Source organism: Pseudorasbora parva, chromosome 3 (genome assembly GCF_024679245.1).
Source record: "Pseudorasbora parva isolate DD20220531a chromosome 3, ASM2467924v1, whole genome shotgun sequence".
Classification (NCBI taxonomy): Eukaryota; Metazoa; Chordata; class Actinopteri; order Cypriniformes; family Gobionidae; genus Pseudorasbora; species Pseudorasbora parva.
The window spans coordinates 4,815,982-4,839,262 of NC_090174.1; the positions used below are offsets into that span (position 1 = coordinate 4,815,982).

A 23,281-nucleotide genomic window follows, 5' to 3' on the forward strand; every position below is an offset into this window, starting at 1 on the left:
CCTTCTTATTAGTCAAACCTCAAGTTCAGATGTGATAAATGTAAGGTGTTCTGTGAAGACATCTCGCCAGCGCTCGCTCACATCAGAGAACGATCCCATAGGAAGAAAGCCAGGGTGAGGAATCATATTACAAAATTATGATCATGCTCAAACTGCTGTGCTTGTAATTTATGGCTGAAATGTGTCTTCTCCTTACAGGAACTGCAGAAGCTGACGCTGCTGTTGAACATACCGGCTCCTGGAAAAGCACAGTGTCATTTAATCAGCTCTGCACTAGAAAGTGTGGTCACTGAGTTTGGTTTGAACGACCAGGATTTGAAGCAACGCCAAAATATTCTTGCTCTCATTCAGAAAGTCCTTCAACCTTTCCTTCCAGGTATGCAAAGCTCGTTGAATCCTTTATTTGATGCTTTCTAGAGCTGCACGATTCGGGGGACATTGAGACTCACTTTTTTTGTTCAAAATAGACATCACGATTCTGAATAAACAACTTTGAATGAATGATTCAATGACTCACTCGTAAAGACTTTGTTTCATTACTGGATGAATCAGTGTTTTTGAACTAATCTCTTGAATGATTGATTCATTGACTCATAAAGACTTCGTTTCATTACTGGATGAATCAGTGTTTTTGAACTAATCTCTTGAATGATTGATTCAGTGACTCATAAAGACTTCGTTTCATTACTGGATGAATCAGTGTTTTTGAACAAATCTTTTGAATGATTGATTCAGTGACTCATAAAGACTTCGTTTCATTACTGAATGAATCAGTGTTTTTGAATAAATTATTCAGTGACTCACTTAAAGACTTCACGTTTCATTACTGAATGAATCAGTGTTTTTGAACGAATCATGTGGGTGTTTGAATCGAGTCTGCAATCTTTTAATTATTAATTGTGCAGCTCTAATGCTTCCTCCATACATTTGACTCTCTCTTCCCCTTCAGAATGCCAATTCAGGTTATATGGATCTTCCTGCACCAAGTTCGGCTTCAAAGATTCTGATGTAAACATTGATGTTAAGTTTCCATCCCATGTGAGTATGAAGTGCTTAATAGTCTCACAATTAACCTTTTAGTATATCGTATGGCTTTATCTTATGAGCAAATGATTTACATTTAAAATGGGTATTTTTTTCAATTTGATCATGCTTTCCTTTTTTGAAACTACATTTGTGTAAGTATTAAGAAATTCTAGCTAGACTGTGCAGTGCCACAACAGCTTGACTAAACCTAGCATGAAGTGAACTTGACTTTCTTCAGTTGTTATTACTGGCATTACGAAGTAATATATCAATTATTAAGGCTCTTATCAGACTTGTGCAGGATGAAGATGAGCTATTATTGTCTCAAACCCCTGATGCAAGCTAATTATCACTGACATTTAGACACAGTATCACAATTTGCCTTGTGTACACTATGATAGCTAACACATAAACCATGGCATATGCATTTTAAAGTCCTTTAATAAGGGATAATCCATAACTAGTTGTAACGATTTTAATAATATGAAGGCAACGAACCACCCGGCACGAAGTGGAGTGCGTTAAAATAGTTTAATGCACAGCTAGCTGTGGATTTTCCTGATTATACCAAGGTCATAGGCCAGCATTGACAACTTAAAGCTGTTATTGATGTTTGCAGCGCAATATTTGATCAGAAAATGGGTAGAAATGATGGTTATTTTGGTTAGTAATGGCTCGTTAGATCTAGCATTCTGCCCACTTTGAGTCAGACACAGAGATATACATTTTATTTGAATGAACGAATTATAGCATTTATTTGAATTCTTATCTTATCAAGAGAGATGTTTGTGTTGATTATCTGCGTCTGTGAGGCGTTTCTGTCTATTAACAACGAAGCTGTGAGTTTAATTACTTCAAAACCAGCGATGTTACCTCCTCGTTGCTTAGAAATATAATGTAGCATTTTGCTTCAATGAAAACAGTGGGAGTGATGTATGTGTGTATGCTTCACTAGCTACGTTTCCACCTATTTTTGTGTGCATTTTGGTATATCTAAAAAAAAACTGGTGAATAGAAACACCAAGATCTGCATAAATGTGAATAAAAACATACAAGACAAATGTGTACTTAAACTACAATGGAAACACATTTACTAAGTTTCTCAGTGTGCATTAAAAACAAGGGTCACACCTTAGATTAGGGTCAAAATCCCATTATTAACTGACTTTTGCCTCAATAAACTACTAATTACTACTTATTACAGTAGAGGCTCCTGGCCATAAATTTAGGTAGGCCAGTTTCTGGGCCTAAGTGCTAGTTTCTGACAAACATTTTGTAAGCTTTATATCCTAATCGCTGAGAACAACAGATACACTTTTGGCTGAATTATAATGTCCTTGCGTTATTCAGCCTGAGGGTGGCGCTGTGATGATTAACAGACTATAGTACACGACAAACGCATAGAATATCATCTTAGAATCGCCTTAATGTATTTATTGCATCCAAATGTTGTTACAAGTTGTGTATAAATAACAGTGAGGTGTTAATAATATATCCTGCTCACTTAACAACATAACACAGTCTAGAAAGTCTAAGTTTTGGATGAGTATTTTAGTATTCATACAGGCGTCTTACTTAAGGTAGTTGTTAAGTTTAGGTATTGGATAAGATTACAGCTTGGTTTACATTCGATGCGTCCGCACAAGCGTGAAGGTGCGCGTGGCAAAAATGACGTAATCGTGGAGAATGCTGTTTTGGTTGTTCTGAAATGCCTGAGAAATTGCTGAGCTTTATTCGCAGTGTCAAAGTTAAATGTGCAACTTTGGATGGAAACGTGGCTAATGAAAACAGCGCATTAATATAAAACAGCGATTAAACTGACTATTGACCATTAAACTCACAATTGACTAAACTGACAATTTATTTGCACACCTTCCACAAATCAGAATAGAGTATTCAGAGTTCAGACAGACCATGGTATAATTCGGTTTCTTTGATCAAACAGTGTACAATTTTTGAGTAGGTTTGGTCACGCTTTGAATTTTTTTTTTTTTTTGCAATGATCTTTTACTTTTGCTGAGGAAGTTTGGTCAATAAGGGTTTTGTAATTAAGAAAAAAAATCTCTCCTCAGTTCCAGCATCCTGATATTCTGCTTGTGGCTCAAGAGCATCTCTCAAAAAGCGGTAAGTTGAAAAGCTGTGAAAGTAAAAAATAAAGTGTTATAATTGGCCATGGTAAAAATGGAGGAAAATGGAGTTTGAGACTCACTGATACTGAAATTTCTGCCCAAAAATAAAATAGCTGATACATCACAATTTAGTTTAGGTTCCAATTCTCACTATCAACTAACTAATAACTATGACTTTTTCCTCAGTAAACTCCTAATTACTGCTTATTAAATAGTTAGTGCGGTAGTTGTTAAGTGTAGGTATTGGGTAGGATTAAAGGATGTAGAATATGATCATGCAGAATAAGGCATTAATATGTGCTTTATAAGTGCTAATAAACAGTCAATATCCTAGTGATATGCATGAACTAGTTAATAGTGAGAATTGAACCCTACACTAAAGTTGGTTAAACTTTATTTTAAGGTGTAATTGTTACAGTGTAATTATATATTTAAGTAATATTAATTAACTACATGTACTTACTATAGGGTTAGGGTAGGATTAGGATTTGGTTAAGGGTTAGTTGCATGTAATTATGCTTAATTTACTGTTATTACTATATGACATGTAACAAGGACATGGGTGTTAGCAAGTTTAGTTACATTTAAAAAAAGCGTTTATTAATAAAATAAAAGCATAATATGTGCATAAACGTATTCACAATAAAACACCACCAATATAGAATAACGATGGTTTGTTTCATTTTTCTCACTCTTTTATTTTCATAACCGCAGATCTTTTTGTCGATGTGGAAGGAGACTTCCACAGGAGGATGCCTGTAGTAGTGTGCAAAGAGAAATCAAGGTCTGCTTCCTTATTTATTAGTCTTTTACAAAGTTCATATTTGAAGCTAACTGCATTCAAATGTTTATGTATCATTTTGTTTATTTTTTATTTATTTTTATATGTATTGAAATGTACATTACTAGTCAGTAAGAGTCGTTTTTTTATTTTTATTTTTTTATAAATTAATAATTTTATTCAGCAAGGTTGCATTAAATTGATCAAAAGTGACTGTAAAGGCATATTCAATGTTGCCAAATATTTTTATTTCAAATAAATGCTGTTCTTTTGAATTTTATTCCTCAAAGGATCAAAAAAAAATGAAGCAGCACAGCTGTTTTCAAAATGGATAACAATAGGAAATGTTTCTTGAGCATCAAATCATCATATTATAATGATTTCTGAAGGATCATGTGACACTAATGATGCTGAAAATTCAGCTTTGATCAAAGGAATAAATTGTAGTTTATTATATATTCACGTAGAAAACGGGTATTTTAAATTGTAGTAATATTTCACTGTACTGTATTTTTGATCAAATAAATGCAGCCTTGCTGAGCGGAAGAGACTTGTTTCTTACTGACCCCACCCTTTTGAATGGTATTGTGTGTTAAATTCATTGACAGAGGAAGAGTTTTCTCTTTTTAAACATATGTTATATATCTTTTTTTGATCTTTTGAAGTGGTCTGATCTGCAAAGTCAGTGCAGGCAATGAAAGTGCATGCTTAACAACAGCATATTTGGCAGAGATGTCGAGTCTGGAACCGCAACTCGTCCCGCTAGTCACATGCTTCAGATACTGGGCTAAGGTAAGACTGATGTGCACAGTGCTATTTGTGAGTATGTAGGTTTAAAAAACAAACAAACACTAAATTACATGTTTCGTTGTGGTTCTTAGTGTTGTCTGAAACATGACAAGTTATGTTATATGAACATTAGTTAAATATAATAGTACATGGATTTTTTTTTTAATCATAAAGAATTTTAAAGGGTTAGTTCACCCAAAAATGAAATTAATGTCATTAATGACTCCCCCTAATGTCGTTCCTCACCCGTAAGACCTCCGTTCATCTTCACACACAGTTTAAGATATTTTATATTTAGTCCGATAGCGTATGCAAGTGTATGCACACTATACTGTCCATGTCCAGAAAGGGAATAAAAACATCATCAAAGTAGTCCATATGAGACATCAGTGGGTTAATTAGAGTCTCTTGAAGCATCGGAAATACATTTGGGTCCAAAAATAACAAATTGATTCATGATTCGGATCCCGTGTCAAACTGCTGAAATCACGTGACGTTGGTGATCCGAATCATGAATCAATACGCTGATTCATGACTTTTTGAATCTTTATTTGAGGTTTGAAAACAAATGCGGAAGAGAAGAAAATGCTGAATAAAGTCGTAGTTTTTGTTATTTTTGGACCAAAATGTATTTTCGATGCTTTGGACTACTTTGATGATGTTTGTATTCCCTTTCTGGACATGGACAGTATAGTGTGCATAGACTTGCATACGCTCTCGGACTAAATATAAAATATCTTAAACTGTGTCTTACGGGTGTGGAAAGACATTAGGGTTAATTAATGACATCAATTTCATTTTTGGGTGAACTAACCCTTTAATGCTCTGAATGCCTTAATAATATGTGATGTTTTTTTTGCGTGTGTGTGTGTGAATTAGATTTGTTGTGTAGACCAGATGGAAGAAGGTGGACTTCCATCCTACTGCATTACCCTCATGGTCATCAGCTTCTTGCAACGACGCAAGGAACCCATCTTACCGTCATACCTAGAACACGCGGTGTGTGATTCAGCATTAATGCATCAGTTTATTCACGTTTATAGGACCAGTGCCTGATTATTGCATCTGGATCCTTTTGGAGAGGTAACCGGAGATAATCTGCAGTCAGTCGGTCATTATTGCAAAAAAAAAGAAATAAACTCGACACGGTAATCAAGACGCAGAATATATGCAATAGTTATCCTGTTTATTACACAGATACTCATCACATGAATAAATATAGGAAATTGGAAGTTTGAAATACAACATGAAATTATTTACACCTTTATGTATAATGCATTATAAGGGTTTTCGTAATATACATAATGCATTATAGCTTTTCATAAACAAGTTAAAATGCATTATAATATTTACAGATTCCTTGTTACATCTGAAATTAGTTGCATGCATTACACTTTCTAAAGGTGTTCAATCAATGAGTATTATAATATATTATGACTGAGGTTACAATTATTCAGGAGACCATAAAAAGGTGTTTTACAATGCATAAATAATGTGTTAAAAGTGCTTTTATAATATAATTTTATAGGCTTTAAATAAAGTGTAACCAATTATTTTATAATTTTACCTGTAAATTGGACAGTTTTACAGTTTAATGATCAACATACAAAATTTTTTTTACCTGACCAATCACAATGAAGTATTTCCGAGAGCCATGTAATGAACTAGGTGTGTGCGATATTGACAAAAGTGATATATCTGTATTTTCTGGGATTTTGTTGGTAATGATAATTAGGTGATTTTAAGATATGACATTTATATTATATTCATGTTCTGTGTGGTGGTCGGTTCATAGCGGTGAGTGAAAGTAACTTTTTCCATTAGGGGGTGATATTTGCCTCCTTTAATTGTTTTCAAACGCATTTTTACCTTCATTTTTAATTATTATTTTTAATATAAAATAGTTAAAATATAAGTTTTTTTAAATTATATATAATTTTAAAAAATGTATCTTCTAAATCTGTTTCATTAATCACAAATTAGTGCTGGACAATTGATTAATCATGATTAATCGCATCCAAAATAAAAGTGTGTGTTTACACAGTATGTGTGTGTACTGTGTATAATTATTATGTATATTTAAATACACACTCCTCCATGTATATAAGAAAAGTGTTATTTATATATAAGATAAATTATATAAATATTTATATACAGTTTATACATGTATATTCTTAAATATATAAATAAACACAAACTTTAATCGCGATTAATCAATTGCTTCTCTCTCTCTCTCTCTCTCTCTCTCTCTCTCTCTCTCTCTCTCTCTCTCTCTCTCTCTCTCTCTCTCTCTCTCTCTCTCTCTCTCTCTCTCTCTCTCTCTCTCTCTCTCTCTCTCTCTCTGTATTCAAATATATAGTTTATAAATCTTAAACTGTTTTTGTTTGTAAAATAAAGCGAATTATTGACAATATTATGAAATGTTCCTCACAATATTAGCTTCTTGTTTATTGGACAGTTACATTTGCAAACATGCTGATACTCAGGAAAAACAGTGTGATTGATTGTGATATTGCTTAAATATATCGTATAGAAATATAAGATGAAAAACTCCCCCGTATATTGAACTTTGGGTCATACTAACGGCTTTGTCACTCAAAGCCTGTTTTAGTTTTTGGGCATATACTTCCATGAGATAAAAAACTTAAACTAGATAATTTAGACAATTATTCATTCTGTATGATTATTATAGAAATTCCTGTAAGAAATGGTTTTTATTATGAGGTAGTTTAATGCATTTAATTTTTGATGCAGAGACTGATGTTGTGTCTTGTTTTAGGGTTTGCCCGTGAGTAAACTGAAGAGTTTCTCCTTAACCGGGGTTGAAAAAGGAAACGTGCTTTGGGTTTATGATCCAACCTCAAACGATTCTCAAGATAAAGACACAGTCGTCAAGAAGGGAAAGGTTAGTATGTTCCCGGTTATTCATGTATTGTACATCAATTAATTTGAAGACAATTTGGATGTCAAGCCAAAAGAAATGTTACAAAATTGTTACTGTATTTTATGCAAGCTTGTTTCCGCCACAAAATAAAGAGCCGGAGCTCTAATATCACTGTTGGTGTGTCCTATGCTCCACTCAAAACTAGACTTTAGTCCGTCACTAACCTGAATGCAGATTTGCGATATCAATGAAATTAGCATATTTACGCGCTACCCAGTTCGCTGTTTAGAGTTTGTGATTCAAAAAGAAGCTATCATTGTAAAATCATATGGTGACACATTTACAATGCTAAAAATGCTACAAAAATGTGGCTGCTGCCGTTATGAGTTAACGTGTATAGGCTAGTTCACCCTGAAACTAAAATAAAGCCATCTTTTACTCACCCCGCTGCTGTTCTAATGCCCTACGTCTTTCTATCTTTTTCGGACCTCAAAAGCTGAAATTTGTAAAAATAGTCCTGCACATGCTCCTTCATATAATGGCAGTGAATATAGTGACCAGGCTAAAACATTACAAAAATTATACAAAAACTTCCCGCAATGATACAGTGAGATGAGCGCCATAAATGAAGTGTTCAGGGGGCATGCTATAAGGTTTTGCAAAAAAAACCCGCTTAATTCAGTTAAATTACTGGGCTCGGTCGTTAGCGTCCTGTGAGTGCGTGCCTATGCTGACTATAACTTGCACTGTTCTCATGGCACCCAGGATACGCGCACACACACACACCATTTTGAGAAATCGGGCTCAATAGACACAAACGCGACTCTTGTCTTTTCTATAAGGTATATCTGATATGAAATAGTACAATAATACTAATTATAGCAACCTCCTGAAATGAATACTTTGTACCGGTTGTCATGACGTTTCGTGAGTGGCTGCTGACGCCCAGTGAAACAGCCAATCAGAGCAGAACTCCACATTATTATTCATGACGCTTCCAAATAAGGCCAAAAAAAACCTACATACTGGACCCTATGGGTGGGTTGCACCAACAAGGATTAAATTAAGCTCAGTTTAGAGCTAATCTAGGATTTGTTGATCTAGGCTTTAATTTAAATCTAGTTGTGTTGCACGACTTAATTTTAAACCAAGATTAACAAATCTGGGATTAGCAGTATTTAACCTGCGATTAAAACCTCCATTAATTTTCGCCGCCATGATGAGCCACTGACAGCAACAATACTAACATTCAATTTCCTTCCTTATTGAACACCAGAAACACTCTCTCTGACATAAGGAGCTCTCGCTGATAAAGGAAATAAACTTGTAAAATGTCCTCTGTCTTTATAAAGTGCTAGAGAGTAGCAAGTTTACATTTAATCCCTAACTGAAATTTTAATCTGAGATTAAAGTTATGGAGCAACAAGATTATAGTTAATCCAGGTTTATTATAAAAATAAATCCAGGATTAAAGTCATGGTTTAAATTTAAGCCTGCTTATTTTTAAACAAAGTTTAAAGTTTGGTGCAACAGAATTATAAGATAAACCTTGATTTAATCTAGATTTAAAGTTAATCCTTGTTGGTGCAACCCACCCTATATCTCACAAGTATATGTTGCAATTCAAACTTTTTTTTATTATGAGATGGGGCCCTATCATACACCCGGCGCAACACAAGTGTTTTTTTTGCTAGTTTCAGTTCCCATTTGTGCGCCCATGGGTATGCTGGTCTGAAAACCAGGTCAGGCTCAGGAGCATTGTTGGCATGTTGCTATTTTGAGGAACTGAAAATGCCATTGACCAACAGAAACCTGGTCTTAAGTCAATATTGCAATGTTTTTTATTTTTATTTAAAAAGCAGTGTCACTTTCAGTCGTGATGGTATTCAGGAAACACTTAAACGCTCTAGAGTTGTAATTTCTCCTCGAGAGGCTGCACGAGCGTCACCAGCACGACCTTATTATCGGCATTTCATCATATAGTATCATCCACCACTATCGATCGCCACTTAGACTAAATTAATGCACAATCATTCTTGCATTTTGGTGATTCGCTAGTTATTTTTTTGCTTTAATCAGGCTCTTGTCCGTCGGGCAAGTAAAACTCTTTTTCACGTGTCCCTTCAAAAAATCCACTTGTCCCGGACAAGCGTTAATGTCGAGCCCTGTAAGAGTTTAAATGTTTTTTTTCATATACATAAAGATATGGATTTTAGGTCCCTCATGAAAGGTTCATTATATGTGGGGGTCCTTGGCATCATAAAGTTTGAAAACCCCTGCTCTAGACCATGCGCTCAGATCATTAAAACAGGGCCCATAAACTTGTAATTCTGAGACAAAATAAAATAATTGCCAGATGGAAACAGTCGATTCCATAGCGGAAACGAGCTTCCATGGTTTTTTTGGTATTATTGGTTCATATTTCTGATTGTTGTTGTTTTTTCCAATAGGCTCCATTGGTTTTTTTCAAAAGCCGGAGTCCTCCTGTGATGCTGGGGAAGCTTTGGGTCGAGTTACTGCGATATTATTCACTGGAGTTTCAAATACCCGAGAAAGTCATCAGCGTGCGCACAAACGGTGAAATATGGCGTGATCTGAAAGACTGGCCCAAAAAGAGGATTGCAATAGAAGGTATCCATGGCATCATGTGAACTAGTTTTTTTATTTTTTGCCTATATTAATCTTTGTTTTCTTTCTCAGATCCTTTCGCCGTCCAGAGGAATGTGGCTCGGACGTTGAGTAGTCAGATGATGTTTGACTATATGTTGCATTGTCTCAAAGCGACTTATAAGTACTTTGCTTCTTCTCCAAAAAGCAAAGCTGGGAAAATTCGTTCAAACAGTCAAACGGACAAATCCGTGAGTGGTGTGAATCATGTCGATGGAGTGAAGAAAAGAACGAAAGTGCCAGCTGAGGATGTGAACCGATCCCATGCCAGATCCAGTCCGCATAGTACAGAAGAGCACGAAGACTCTGACTTTATGATTGAGCTGGAGCAGGACGAGGAGGAAGAAGCCGACTCTGACGTGGAGACTGAGGTGTGCAACGGCTGTAAATAGATTGATCGTTAATATTTGTTTTTCTGGAGGTATTTTTTTATATGGTCCCCTTGAATTCTAATGCAACTTTTCAGGTCAGTTTTTCTTCTTTTAAGGAAATCTATATTATTTTCCAGTTCAAATAAGATGACTTTATTAAGTGGCCTTAACTACTATGTACTAACATTTAAATTCATAATTTAATATAATGCACTTATTGTGTACATTCATGTTTTTACTAGGGATGGGACGAAATATCGTTTGACAAAATATCGCGATACAAAATGTGACGAAACGCATCGAGGTCGAAAAAAATGGATTGCGAAATAAAGATAGATGGCACTGCTGCATGATTTGCGTAGTATATAAATAATTTAGTGTATTGTGTGTGCGTGTGTGCGCGTGTGTGCGCGTGTGTGCGCGTGTGTGCGCGTGTGTGCGCGTGTGTGCGCGTGTGTGCGCGTGTGTGCGCGTGTGTGCGCGTGTGTGCGCGTGTGCGCGCGTGTGCGCGCGTGTGCGCGCGTGTGCGTGCGTGTGCGTGTGCGTGCGTGTGCGTGCGTGTGTGTGCGTGTGTGTGTGTGTGTGTGTGGGGCAGACATAACAAAACGCAGCGCGCATTTTCTGTTTGATCTGAGGCATAGCCCGTAGTTGGAAGAAGGACCTCCTCCAGGTATGGTGTGGTTCTGGTTCGCTCACTGGTACACATTAACAATTTTTCATACGAACTTTGCCCTGTTCTGAATTAAACTGCCAGTGTAAAAACTCCCTTTATATTGTTAAAATGAGAGAAATCACTACTTACTCATTATTTTTAAGTTTAGGCTTAAGAGACATGAACAATTTCTTAGATAAACATATCTATGACCTTTGATATGTCTAGTTCTCATGCTTTATTGATTATTATTGAATAAGTATGGTTTCACTAATAATAAATGTACATTTGCATAAAGCATGCATATTTGTCCATACCTATGTTGATTAGAGTATTAAAAACTTAATTTAAGAGACATTTACAATTGCTAAAAAGGTGCGATTAAATTGCGATTAATCGCGAGTTAACTCACGACAATCATGCAGTTAATTGGGATTCAATATTTTAATCGATTGACAGCCCTATAGTGCCCTCCACAATTATTGGCACCCCTGTTTAAAGGGGGGGTGAAATGCTGTTTCATGCATACTGATCTTATTACACTGTTAAAGACTTGGAATCCCATACTAAACATAGACAAAGTTTCAAAAGTTAAGGTGGACGTTTGATGGGAGTATTTCTTTGTCAAAAATACTACTTCCGGTTAGTCATAAGTTTAGGCAAATTTTTTGAGATCATGCGTCCCCATTGACGTTAGTGGGGGCGGAATTTCCTTGTATGGGCCTTACGGACAATTCTACCGGAAGCGCGTGAGAGAGAGCGAGAGAGAGAGAGAGAGAGAGAGAGAGAGAGAGAGAGAGAGAGAGAGAGAGAGAGAGAGAGAGAGAGAGAGAGAGAGAGAGAGAGAGAGAGAGAGAGAGAGAGAGAGAGCGAAAGCAACAGCCTACGCCCATCAAAGCGGGGCTTGTAGGATGCTGGACAGGTGACAATTACACATAGCACATAACAATGTCACCAAAAAAGTGGGTTTTTGGTTGCCAGACCAAGACAGTCCTGCACAGATTCGCCAAAAACCCCGCGTTAAGGCAACAGTGGATGTAATTTGCTTTTCCGGATCAGCAACTGAGTTGCGCGAATGTTTATATCTGTTCGCTGCATTTCGGTGCCGACTGTTTCATAAACAAGGCCCAGCTCGACGCCGAATTTTCCCAATCGCCTAATGCTGAAGGATGGAGCAGTCCCAACGTTAGAAGGGTGAGTGAGACTGCTTTTAGTCCGCTTACTGTCTACACAAACCACGCGTAAACACACAAACACACGTGCACAACTGCACTTCCCACATGTACACCTTCAAAGACAAAAATACGACGATATAATTCAAGTATAAATATGTAAATAACACAAGCCGCTAAGCATATTATATAGTTAGTGTATAACTTGTAACTTACCACATACAGACGTCCTGCTCTAGTCGTTTTTGCTGCTGCTCCTGTTCAACTGCAGCCTCTGGGTCTGATTCCGGATCATAGATGTATGGCTGTATCTGATTAAAAGCCATATTTTTATTTTGAATAAAGTTTTTTTCCGCTGTTAGGGATGACGCTCGACTCAACACACAGCGCGCTGCTGCACACGTCATTCTTTAGCTCCGCTCACACGACACGCCCCCACCCGCTCGGCTTTTTTCGGAAAGACTCGGAACAGCGCATCTTTCTTATATAATTATTAAAAAAATAAAAACTTTTCGGAGATATGCAGGATGCAATGCTACTCTATAGGTACTCAAGATTGACATGACACTGACTGAAACTGAGTGTTTCACCCCCCCTTTAAGATGTGGTCGTGGACTTCTAAAAATTCTCCTTTTTTTTAAAACAACAGAACCAAAATGCAAAAAAAGAGAAAATTCCTACCTTTCGTTTAAGTACATGACTTAGGTGGTAAAAAAATCACAGATTTGGAAAGAAAAAAAAATATTTTGATATCGTGACGTATCGTAACCCTGGCATATCGAGGTGCATCGTATCGTGAGTTTAAGTGTATCGTCCCATCCCTAGTTTTTACATTGTACTAACATTTTTAAAATGACCTGCATGTAATTACATCTGTAATTCATTTCTGTAGTTACATTTGTCGTTACACTGTTGACACTTCCCTTACACCTTAACCCTACCCTTAATCTTACCCATACCACCACACGTCTCTAACTTTACCCTTAAACTTACCCACACCACCACCCGTGTCTCACCTCAATATCAGCAAGTGTTTTGCATTACAATATGAACACAGTAAGTACATTGTACTTATTTTTTGATGGAAGTACATAGTAGTTAAGGCCACCTAATATAAAGTGGGGCCAAATAAGATGTAAATAAGATCATTATTAATACATTTGCCATAGAATTTCAGCTAAATGGTTTTGTGAAATACGGAAGAAACTATTCTTTTTGCATTAGTTCTGAGTTACCCTCAGAAAAAAACATGTTGAAATTAAATTTAGTTTGTGCACTTCTGTAGGGTGAAGATGAGGAAGATGATGATGATGAAGATGATGACATCGAGCTTGATGAATCTGGTTCTGGTGACGAGATCTTCCCCTTCGACCGGGAGACGAGTGACGATGTGGGGTCCGATGTAGGCGATCCAGAGGAAGCAGCATCTGTCCAACGCAAACCAAAAGCAATGCTTACCGAATCTGAATCGCCTGCAGGAACACAGTCGGACCTTGAAGGCATTCATTATGTCTTCACCAAGAGGGTTTTCAGTGATGGCAAGGTATACATGCATCCTCATATTCATGCCTACTGAGTTGCATGTCATTGTGAGGTCATCCAAATTTGCTATTAAAGGTGCACTATGCAGTATTTTTGCAGTAAAATATCCAAAAACCACTAGGCCGGTGTTATATATTTTGTTCAGTTGAGTACCTACAATATCCCAGATGTTTCCAACTATTTGTAAATTGTGAGAAAATTGCTGTTTTAACTAATGACAGGGACGTTTCAGCATTGCATTTGAGGGAGTCGCCTGTCAATTGCGTCATATCTGCGCTACCCTCGGTTTCGGCTTTTATTTGGCAGGAGCGCTTTACTCTTAGCAGTGTGAACAAGTGAATGCATGGAGTAACGTCATAACATCGTTTTAAACACACTTAAATGTATCTAATATGATAAACAGAGCTGCATTACCTCATAATCATAACCGGAAGAGCGGATCTGTGCAGGCGCCCGGCGAATGTGGTCCGTCCCGTCATAATAAAAATCCCGGTGCTCGCGAGGCGGGTATTTGTTTAACAATCGCTCCAGCAGCTGTGCTCAGGTCCACAACACTCGGTCCTGCTCTGCTTCATACTACAGTAACGTTAATAACCGCATGCATGAACGTGATTTCTGCCCGAGTCATATTTTCCACCGGCTGTGATGAGAAGACCACATCTCCCAAGATGCTGCGCTCACACTTTGCGTCATCAAACTACGCATTTCGTTTGAATAGGCGCCCTCCAGTGGACGGAAAGTTGCATAGTGCTCCTTTAAATGTAAAATGTACCATTGTTTGTTATTGTTGCTAGATATTTTTAGCTGTTCTTGTCAATCAATTGAGTATACAGTATTAAAGGTAGGGTGGCTAAGAATTGGTTAAAAAACTTATGGGTCCCCCATAAAGGTGCATCATATATGGCGGTCCTTGGCATCGTAAAGTTTGAAAACCTGTGAGCTAGAAAACCGATACTGGTAAAGTTTAAAATATATTTTTGTTTGATTTGGTAACGAGCTAGTTATATTCATAAGGCAAAGAAAAGGGGTAGCATCGATACATGTTTTTTCAATAACATCAGTTATACTGTAATGAAGATGAATTTCGTGTAAGATCCATAACATATACTGTGTTTTGCATGTAAGAGTTTCCACGATGAAAGCATTGTTGATTAGTAGTAGCTAACGCTAACTTAGCTCTAAAAAAAGTTCCTGGATGCGGTGTACTAGCTTTTACATATGCATTTTGTTATCTAAAGTTAAATTTTGCGAAATTCAACACGACAGCGATCAACTTGAGCTGAGCATATTGAGTATTTACATATTGAGTATAATGGCTAAGAGTATAATATTGTAACTTTATGCTAAGTAATGTTATGTTAGCTATATTAGGCAGCTACATGTGCTAGTGATACATGCTTCATTAAACCTTAAACCGAAAAAATGTATAATCAAAATGAAAGATTACCTGTCCAGCAGAAATACAGCCCTTGAGGTCCCTCAGCTCGCCATAGTTGGAAAGCCACGCCTATATTTACTCGCGTTTGATTAATTTGTTTATCCAGAGACTTTCTTTTGCATTGCCTTTTCTTGTACTGGCTTCCTTATTTTGCATTGTTTGCCTCTCGCTGACTGCAAAACCCAATACTGAGAATTTTTAATGCTTTTGCTCTTCCTAGGGGTGCGCGCATGTGTGGGCAGATCCTGTAGCGAAAGCGGTGGTAGCCATGGTAGCGAGAGAGAGTGACAGTTGCCCAAGCCAATTATTTGTTTCGTCCCGAATGAAAATAATGAGCGGTGTTTATTGCAGATTAAAAAGTCTAGAGTTACTTGATTTTTATATTCTCTTTTTCAGAGTACTGACATTTGAATTATGTATTGACATATAAAGAAAGTGTAAACAAATTTGGACAAAAGTGTTTTAGATCAGTCCTACCTACCCTACCTATAAAGTGCCTATATTAAAGGCTCCAAGGTTTACATACATCCAGGGTCAAACAAACAGTTTATTTTCTCATAATATACATTGCAGCATCAGCTCTTTTCTCTCAGTGTCTGAATTGGCTCAATCAAGGATTCGAACTTTATAAACCACGCCTTTCCGAGAGCCTGCTCTACTCTGATTGGTCAGACGGCCCAGTCTGTCGTGATTGGTCACATGTCGGAAACCAAACGGCATTACTAGGCCTGTGAAACTTTGGGTTGATTTGATTCACAATTCATAGGATTTTTAATTCAAGAATGATTTTGGAAAATTCAGAACTATTTGTTTTGAGACGATTCACATTAAATTTCGAAGCGATTCTGGAGGTAATTTAATGTTTATATATTTTAAAGCACTAAACCGCTATTGAATCATTAGATTCGTAGCATTTTTAATCAATTATTGACCGAAATCAACGGTTCACGATTCAAAAATACATGTTTCAAGTTCGAGATGCGTTTGCATCATCAGGATTTGTAATCGATGCATCGAGAAAATCGTGAACTGTTACACCCCTACTCATTAGCATATCTGAATTTCAGTTCTGGATCTTCCTCAGCACTTGATACACAGCGATACGAACAGTAATGATGGCGTCGGTTTTAACGTATTTTACCGCATCAATTCCAGCGTCTCGTCCTTTAAAAGTGCGTCAAAGTAGATTTGCTTTGGCAGCAGAAAACGGCGTCTTCTCGACATGTTGACAAAATAAACCAATCTCTTCCAGTCTCAGCTTGAAATAGTGTTTGAGGGGCAAAGTAGACGTTGTTCACGGGCAGCTAATGAAGACCATAGGCTCACATTATGCAAATGTATTACAGTAGGTTGGTGCAGGAAGGGAGACTGGAGTTACTGATGACTCTTTTCAGGCAGTTCAGAATCGCTTCTCTCTTTTAGAAGACAAACTTAATTACTCTGAAACTTTGCAGACCTTTTACTCTCACAAACAGCTCTATTAAATGTTTCTATTGCCATTTTAATGATGTTGACATTTGAATGACTTTAATGCAAATTTCTGCAATTCTAGTCTTTATACTTTGTTTAATGAGGTGACAAATTATCCATCTTTTTCTGTTAGTCCCCCATTCTGATATGCGGCCTTTGTAAGAGTGATGGACATTCGAAACAGGACTGTCCCGAGGACTTCAAGCGCGTGGAGTTAAAGCGCCTTCCAACCATGACTCTCGACTTCCTGAAGATTCTCAATGAAGTCTGTGAGCAGTGCTACCGTAAGTATGCTGTGGATGTATTGGCATGAACAGTCTTTATTAATTGGTAATGCTGTTATGGGAGCATACAGACAAATAGTCAAAGTCTATGGAGGGATTTTTCAGTCAGATTATAAACTAAAAGTCTAAAACTAAAAGTCTTAAACCAAAACTTAAAATCTAAATTTGAAACTTAAAGTCCAAGTCGAAAATGAATTTGGTATTTAGGATTGGGCATTTGGTATTTAGGATAGGGCATTTTCTATTTAGGATTGGGCATTTTCTATTTAGGGTTGGGCATTTGGTCATTTAGCCATTTAGGATTGAGGATTGGGGATTTGGGGATTTAGGATTGGGAATTTGGTATTTAGGATTGGGCATTTAATCATTTAGCCATTTAGGATTGAGGATTGGGGATTTAGGATTGGGCATTTGAGGATTGAGCATTGGGGAGTGTATGCAAATTAGGAGGCGTGGCCCAAATACTGGAGGCTGGGTTTGAAATGGCTGGTGCGCAGATGCACCTTATGGACAGCAGAGGGAGCTCCCAGTGCTAAGGAGCACACTTTAATGAAACCAAACGGAGCGAGTGAGCGGCTTGAGCGAGGACTGTGCGATAACTTCAACTTAATGACAGCTTTGTAACATTTGTGGCCTCAAACACAAAGTCACCAGTGAAAGGAGTGCTATCGGTCTGACGACGAGAAAGCAGCAGACAGTGCAGCAGGTAAGATGCTAACATTAGCTACTAGTTATATAAGCTGATATTGCTAATATGCTTTAGTAGGGAATTATTATATTGGGACATGCTGCCTTGTTTTTTAAACTGCGGTTAACCCCTCTGACATTAGTAGATACACTCCTTTCCCATTGCCACTAGATGGTCTTGTTTATGTTTTTTTCTTTTTTGCTATATAGCCTATATACATTTTATTAAGATTGTGAGAGTATATGTATGTGTATATATATATATATATATATATATATATATATATATATATATATATATATATATATATATAAACAAGGTTAGGAAAGCAATCATGAAGGCCAGTGACGATGTAACAGCAGGGTTTTTGTGCAGTGTAAAAAGGACCGCAATATATTGCTATATTATGCTCTGACTGACATCGTCTTAACGTATACATACATACACACACAACATATGACATCAAAGAGAGTAGACGCTCCTTATGCTTTTGCATCGCAGTACTTTGATGTCATAAACCGATAGGTCTTGCAGTGTGCAGCGTTCAAGTCGAACAAGCCTAATTTCTTTTCTCTCACAATCTTAATAAAATGTATATAGGCTATATAGCAAAAAAGAAAAAAACATAAACAAGACCATCTAGTGGCAATGGGAAAGGAGTGTATCTACTAATGTCAGAGGGGTTAACCGCAGTTTAAAAAACAAGGCAGCATGTCCCAATATAATAATTCCCTACTAAAGCATATTAGCAATATCAGCTTATATAACTAGTAGCTAATGTTAGCATCTTACCTGCTGCACTGTCTGCTGCTTTCTCGTCGTCAGACCGATAGCACTCCTTTCACTGGTGACTTTGTGTTTGAGGCCACAAATGTTACAAAGCTGTCATTAAGTTGAAGTTATCGCACAGTCCTCGCTCAAGCCGCTCACTCGCTCCGTTTGGTTTCATTAAAGTGTGCTCCTTAGCACTGGGAGCTCCCTCTGCTGTCCATAAGGTGCATCTGCGCACCAGCCATTTCAAACCCAGCCTCCAGTATTTGGGCCACGCCTCCTAATTTGCATACACTCCCCAATGCTCAATCCTCAAATGCCCAATCCTAAATCCCCAATCCTCAATCCTAAATGGCTAAATGATTAAATGCCCAATCCTAAATACCAAATTCCCAATCCTAAATCCCCAAATCCCAAATCCTCAATCCTAAATGGCTAAATGACCAAATGCCCAACCCTAAATAGAAAATGCCCAATCCTAAATAGAAAATGCCCTATCCTAAATACCAAATGCCCAATCCTAAATACCAAATTCATTTTCGACTTGGACTTTAAGTTTCAAATTTAGATTTTTAGTTTTGGTTTAAGACTTTTAGTTTTAGACTTTTAGTTTATAATCTGACTGAAAAATCCCTCCATAAAAGTCTTTGCCTTTCTTACACCTTTTATGGCACTATGATGATTTTTACATGTTCACATTGTGCATACATCTTTCTATGTTTTTAAATGTTAAAATCTAGCTTGCATTTGGTTTTAAGTGATTTAATAAAAATAATTGCATTTATTTAGGTGACTTTGCACCAGATGATGTGGAGGTGAAAGTCAGAGAACACATTTTACAAGATTTTGAGACGTTCCTGAGATGTCAAGTGCCAGGTAATGCAGCTTTGTGAAACTGGTTAAAATCGAAGTGTGTACAATTTTTTATTTAATTTAAATGCTCTGGGAGATTTCTTCTTCCATATTGCTGCATGATACTTTGTATGCTGCCCAAATGAACAAAATTGTGAATCAGAACATAATTTGCTTAATATACAACCATTGTTTTTGAACACGATACTTAATTCACCCATTTACTCTGTTTTGTCAAAGACTGTTTTATATGTATGTAAATAGTAGATCATACACATGCTTGTTTGTTGATGTGTCTTTTTTTAAAATGTTTTATCAGGAGCCAAGTTGGCTTTGTTTGGTTCATCCAAGAATGGGTTTGGCTTTAAACAGAGTGACTTGGACATCTGTATGACTCTAGAAGGCCAGGACACGGCAGCGGTAATGTCTCTTTTTCTACACAAGGTCTTCATGCAGACACAGGATCCAGACACCGTGACACACCAAGTCAACATCAAATAACTAGCGGTCGACTATGTCTGGGTCTAAAAGCTGCTTTTAAACAAACTGCAAAGACTACAGGCGAATGTCAGCTAGCATTTGTGTTCTGCGCCTGCGTCAAAGGCATGATTTCTCTCACCGACGGACTGCGATTTAACATGCAGAATCCGGTGAACTGCCACTAACGCGAGCTCGACTATGTTTAACACACTGCAAAAATTAGCCATATATGCACTCACAGATGGCCGACCATCGGCTTGGTGTGTCACGGCCCTTACAGTGAAGCTCACTCTAGTCTGGATAGCGCTAAAAACAATTTTCCGGATTCAGTTTAAGCTAAGCTCATTTGACTGCATTTGTGGCATAATGTTTATTTACCACAAAAATAATTTTAACCTGTACCTCATTTCTTGTCTGGATATCAACAGACCAAGCTCAATCTTTTAAGATTGAACTTTGGTCTGGGGAGTCAGCTCCTTTATTTTTACTGCACTATGATCAACTGGCACAGTTCACATGACTCTGTGTGCAATTGGATAGTCCAATCAAACCAACGATCCATCGCTTCTTTATTTGTCATTGTGTTAAACCTGTCAATAGTGTGGATAAGCCGGTTTGTGATTGGTTCCCACAAATTTGTAACAGAAGCAGGATAGAAATATGTACAGATTTCCAGACCGAGTTGGCGGCAGATCGGGCTGGGTTTACCTAATTTCCAAATTAGGTAAAAATACAAAAACAAACAGGACTAATTCTATAAAAGCACTTGTTAAAATGTGTATTGTCCAAGCTGTGAAGCTGGTTAATGCAGTCGTTTTAAGGATATAGACTTGCGTTTTTATTTTGTTTCCGTCTTGTGGGCCCTTCACTTCCATTGTAAGGCTGTGTACACCTGGTGTTAAGATGCTTTTTGGTAGATCGGATCACAAGCGTATAGCGCTAATTACAGGTGTAAACGGGGTCTAAAACGTTTTGAGCTTGTCCACTTTGAGGTAGAAAACGCAATCGACTGGATTGTTTTCGTAGTGTAAGCGCTCATGTGGTCGAATGCAGTTGAACAGCCACTAAAAGACTCCCTGCTCTCCTCCTACTGACCTAATGCACAGAAAATTTGGGAAACGTGCCAGCCAGACGGGCTTTGGTTACCCAAGTTTGGTTTGAACATGACAAATGTACCAAGCACCAGCAGCCATATCACCCTGTAGCCCAAGACTGGTTTCCCACTGAAGTTAAGCAGGGTTGAGCCTGATCAGTACCTGGATGGGAGACCAACTGGGAAAACTAGGTTGCTGCTGGTAGAGGTGTTAGTGAGGCCAGCAGGGGGTGCTCATCCTGTGGTCTGTGTGGGTCCTAAAGCCCCAGTATAGAGATGGGGACACTGTTCTGTCAAAGAGCACCGTCCTTCAGATGAGACGTTAAACCGAGGTCCTGACTCTGTGGTCGTTAAAAATCCCAGGATGTCCTTTGATAAAGAGTAGGGGTGTAACCCCGGCATCCTGGCCAAATTTGCCCATTGGCCCCTGTCCATCATGGCCTCCTAATAATCCCCCTCTCCTGATTGGCTTCATCACTCGGCCTCCTCTCCTCCAATCAGCTGGTGTGTGGTGAGCGTTCTGGCGCAATATGGCTGCCGTCGCATCATCCAGGTGGATGCTGCACATTGGTGGAGGTTGAGGAGATTCCCCCTTATGTAAAGCGCTTTGAGTGCCTAGAAATGCGCTATATAAATGTAATGAATTATTAATTATTAAGCACGTTCGGCTGGTCTTGTGGGTGTCAGAGCAAAAACGAAAGCTAATGCTCTTCACTAGTGGTGTGGCATATCATACCGTCCACGAAAACATTGTTATACTTTTTTACATGATACAAAGTGTCATATTAGTCATATAGAGTAAGAGCTGCATGTTGGCCTCCGATGGCGATTTATCACCTAAAAAGAGCGAGAGAGAGATGTTGTGAGATCTGCGTCTGTTCAGTGTCTCTCTTAACAATTAAGATGTACGTTTATTACTTAAAAATACTGATGTAACCCCATCGTTGCTGAGAAATATTATGTAGTGATCCATAGCTATTTTATTGCTAAAAACGCGGACAGGGTTAAAGCTACACTGTGTACTTTTTTAGTTTATTCTTAGCTAAAAACACTGAGTTATTTCAAAAATATATGTGCTCATTAATTTATATTTACTTCTTTCAAGTAATAAAGTATTCTCGTAAGTTTATAATATGCCATTGAAAATACATACGGGTGGGGGGTTCGAATGCCGGTCGCCAAAAAAGAAAAGAAAAGTAGGTAAAAGTGTGGCCACTAAAATGTGCTCATTTTGAGCTAAACAAAGACTGAACACTGATTATTCTGTTAATAGCACAAGGACACATTAAATTGATCAAAAGTGACATTAAAGATATTTATACTGTTACATAAGTTTTCTATTTCAAAGAAATTTCTAAAGGATCATAATTTGTGCCACTAAAGGCTGGAAAAATTATTCAGAAAATTCAGCTTTGATCTCAAGAATAGACTACATTTACATTTTTACAATATATTCAATATATTTAATTTGTAATATATATTTTTGTTTTTAATGTATTTTTGATCAAATAAATGCAGCCTCGGTGAGCAGGCTTCTTTCAAAATTGTGAATAAACTGCAAAAGCTATTTATGCATTGTGTATTCAAAACTTTTTAGACACTGTATTTTTGTGTTAAGTTTCCTAATCTGGTTCCTCTGACAGGGCTTGGACTCCATGGCTGTTATTGAGAGTCTGGCTAAAGCGCTACGGAAACACCACGGTAAGGTTTTTTGGGTGTGATTTGTGAAATTGCCTGTTGTTAATGCTACTGAAAGGGGCAGGTGCTCATTTCAGTCAGTAATCAGGTTTGGTATCGTTCATTATTATGGAGTCATGTCATTTTTAGGAAGGGAAAGACCTCTCTGTCCTCTCTCCGTAGCTCTAATGTTCAGACTGGTAAATTAAATGACAAAGAGCCCCTTCAGACAACCTCCGTTTACTATAAATGCATGTTTTTTCTTCTTCAAATAATTCAGTGGTTTTGTTTTACACCCCATGTCTATTTATCTATCCATTCATTTTAGGCCTGAGAAACATCCTACCTATTACTACTGCAAAAGTCCCAATTGTGAAGTTTTACCACACCAAAACTGGACTAGAGGGAGATATAAGCTTGTACAATACACTGGTGAGAGAATAATTGTTGAATTATGTTTATATGTCCAAACTTGACACTCAATCAGAAGTTTTGCAAACCATTGCAATTGTTAA

The 23,281-nt window shown here is 37.5% G+C and overlaps 1 protein-coding gene and 1 pseudogene across 1 annotated transcript in view; both read left to right on the plus strand.

Annotated features, from left to right (window-relative positions):
* Positions 1 to 23,281, plus strand: part of tut7 (terminal uridylyl transferase 7) — a 52,543-nt gene that overhangs the window by 7,725 nt on the left and 21,537 nt on the right. Inside the window, exons 4-19 of the mRNA XM_067437604.1 lie at positions 13 to 114; positions 199 to 376; positions 950 to 1,038; positions 3,099 to 3,150; positions 3,870 to 3,939; positions 4,602 to 4,728; positions 5,605 to 5,724; positions 7,505 to 7,630; positions 10,060 to 10,240; positions 10,310 to 10,647; positions 13,757 to 14,014; positions 17,055 to 17,205; positions 19,454 to 19,540; positions 19,836 to 19,936; positions 22,733 to 22,790; positions 23,095 to 23,198. Coding sequence (XP_067293705.1) covers positions 13 to 114; positions 199 to 376; positions 950 to 1,038; positions 3,099 to 3,150; positions 3,870 to 3,939; positions 4,602 to 4,728; positions 5,605 to 5,724; positions 7,505 to 7,630; positions 10,060 to 10,240; positions 10,310 to 10,647; positions 13,757 to 14,014; positions 17,055 to 17,205; positions 19,454 to 19,540; positions 19,836 to 19,936; positions 22,733 to 22,790; positions 23,095 to 23,198 — 2,142 coding nt within the window. The remainder of the gene's footprint in view (positions 1 to 12; positions 115 to 198; positions 377 to 949; positions 1,039 to 3,098; positions 3,151 to 3,869; positions 3,940 to 4,601; positions 4,729 to 5,604; positions 5,725 to 7,504; positions 7,631 to 10,059; positions 10,241 to 10,309; positions 10,648 to 13,756; positions 14,015 to 17,054; positions 17,206 to 19,453; positions 19,541 to 19,835; positions 19,937 to 22,732; positions 22,791 to 23,094; positions 23,199 to 23,281) is intronic.
* On the plus strand, positions 21,178 to 21,294 carry LOC137072175 (5S ribosomal RNA; annotated as a pseudogene).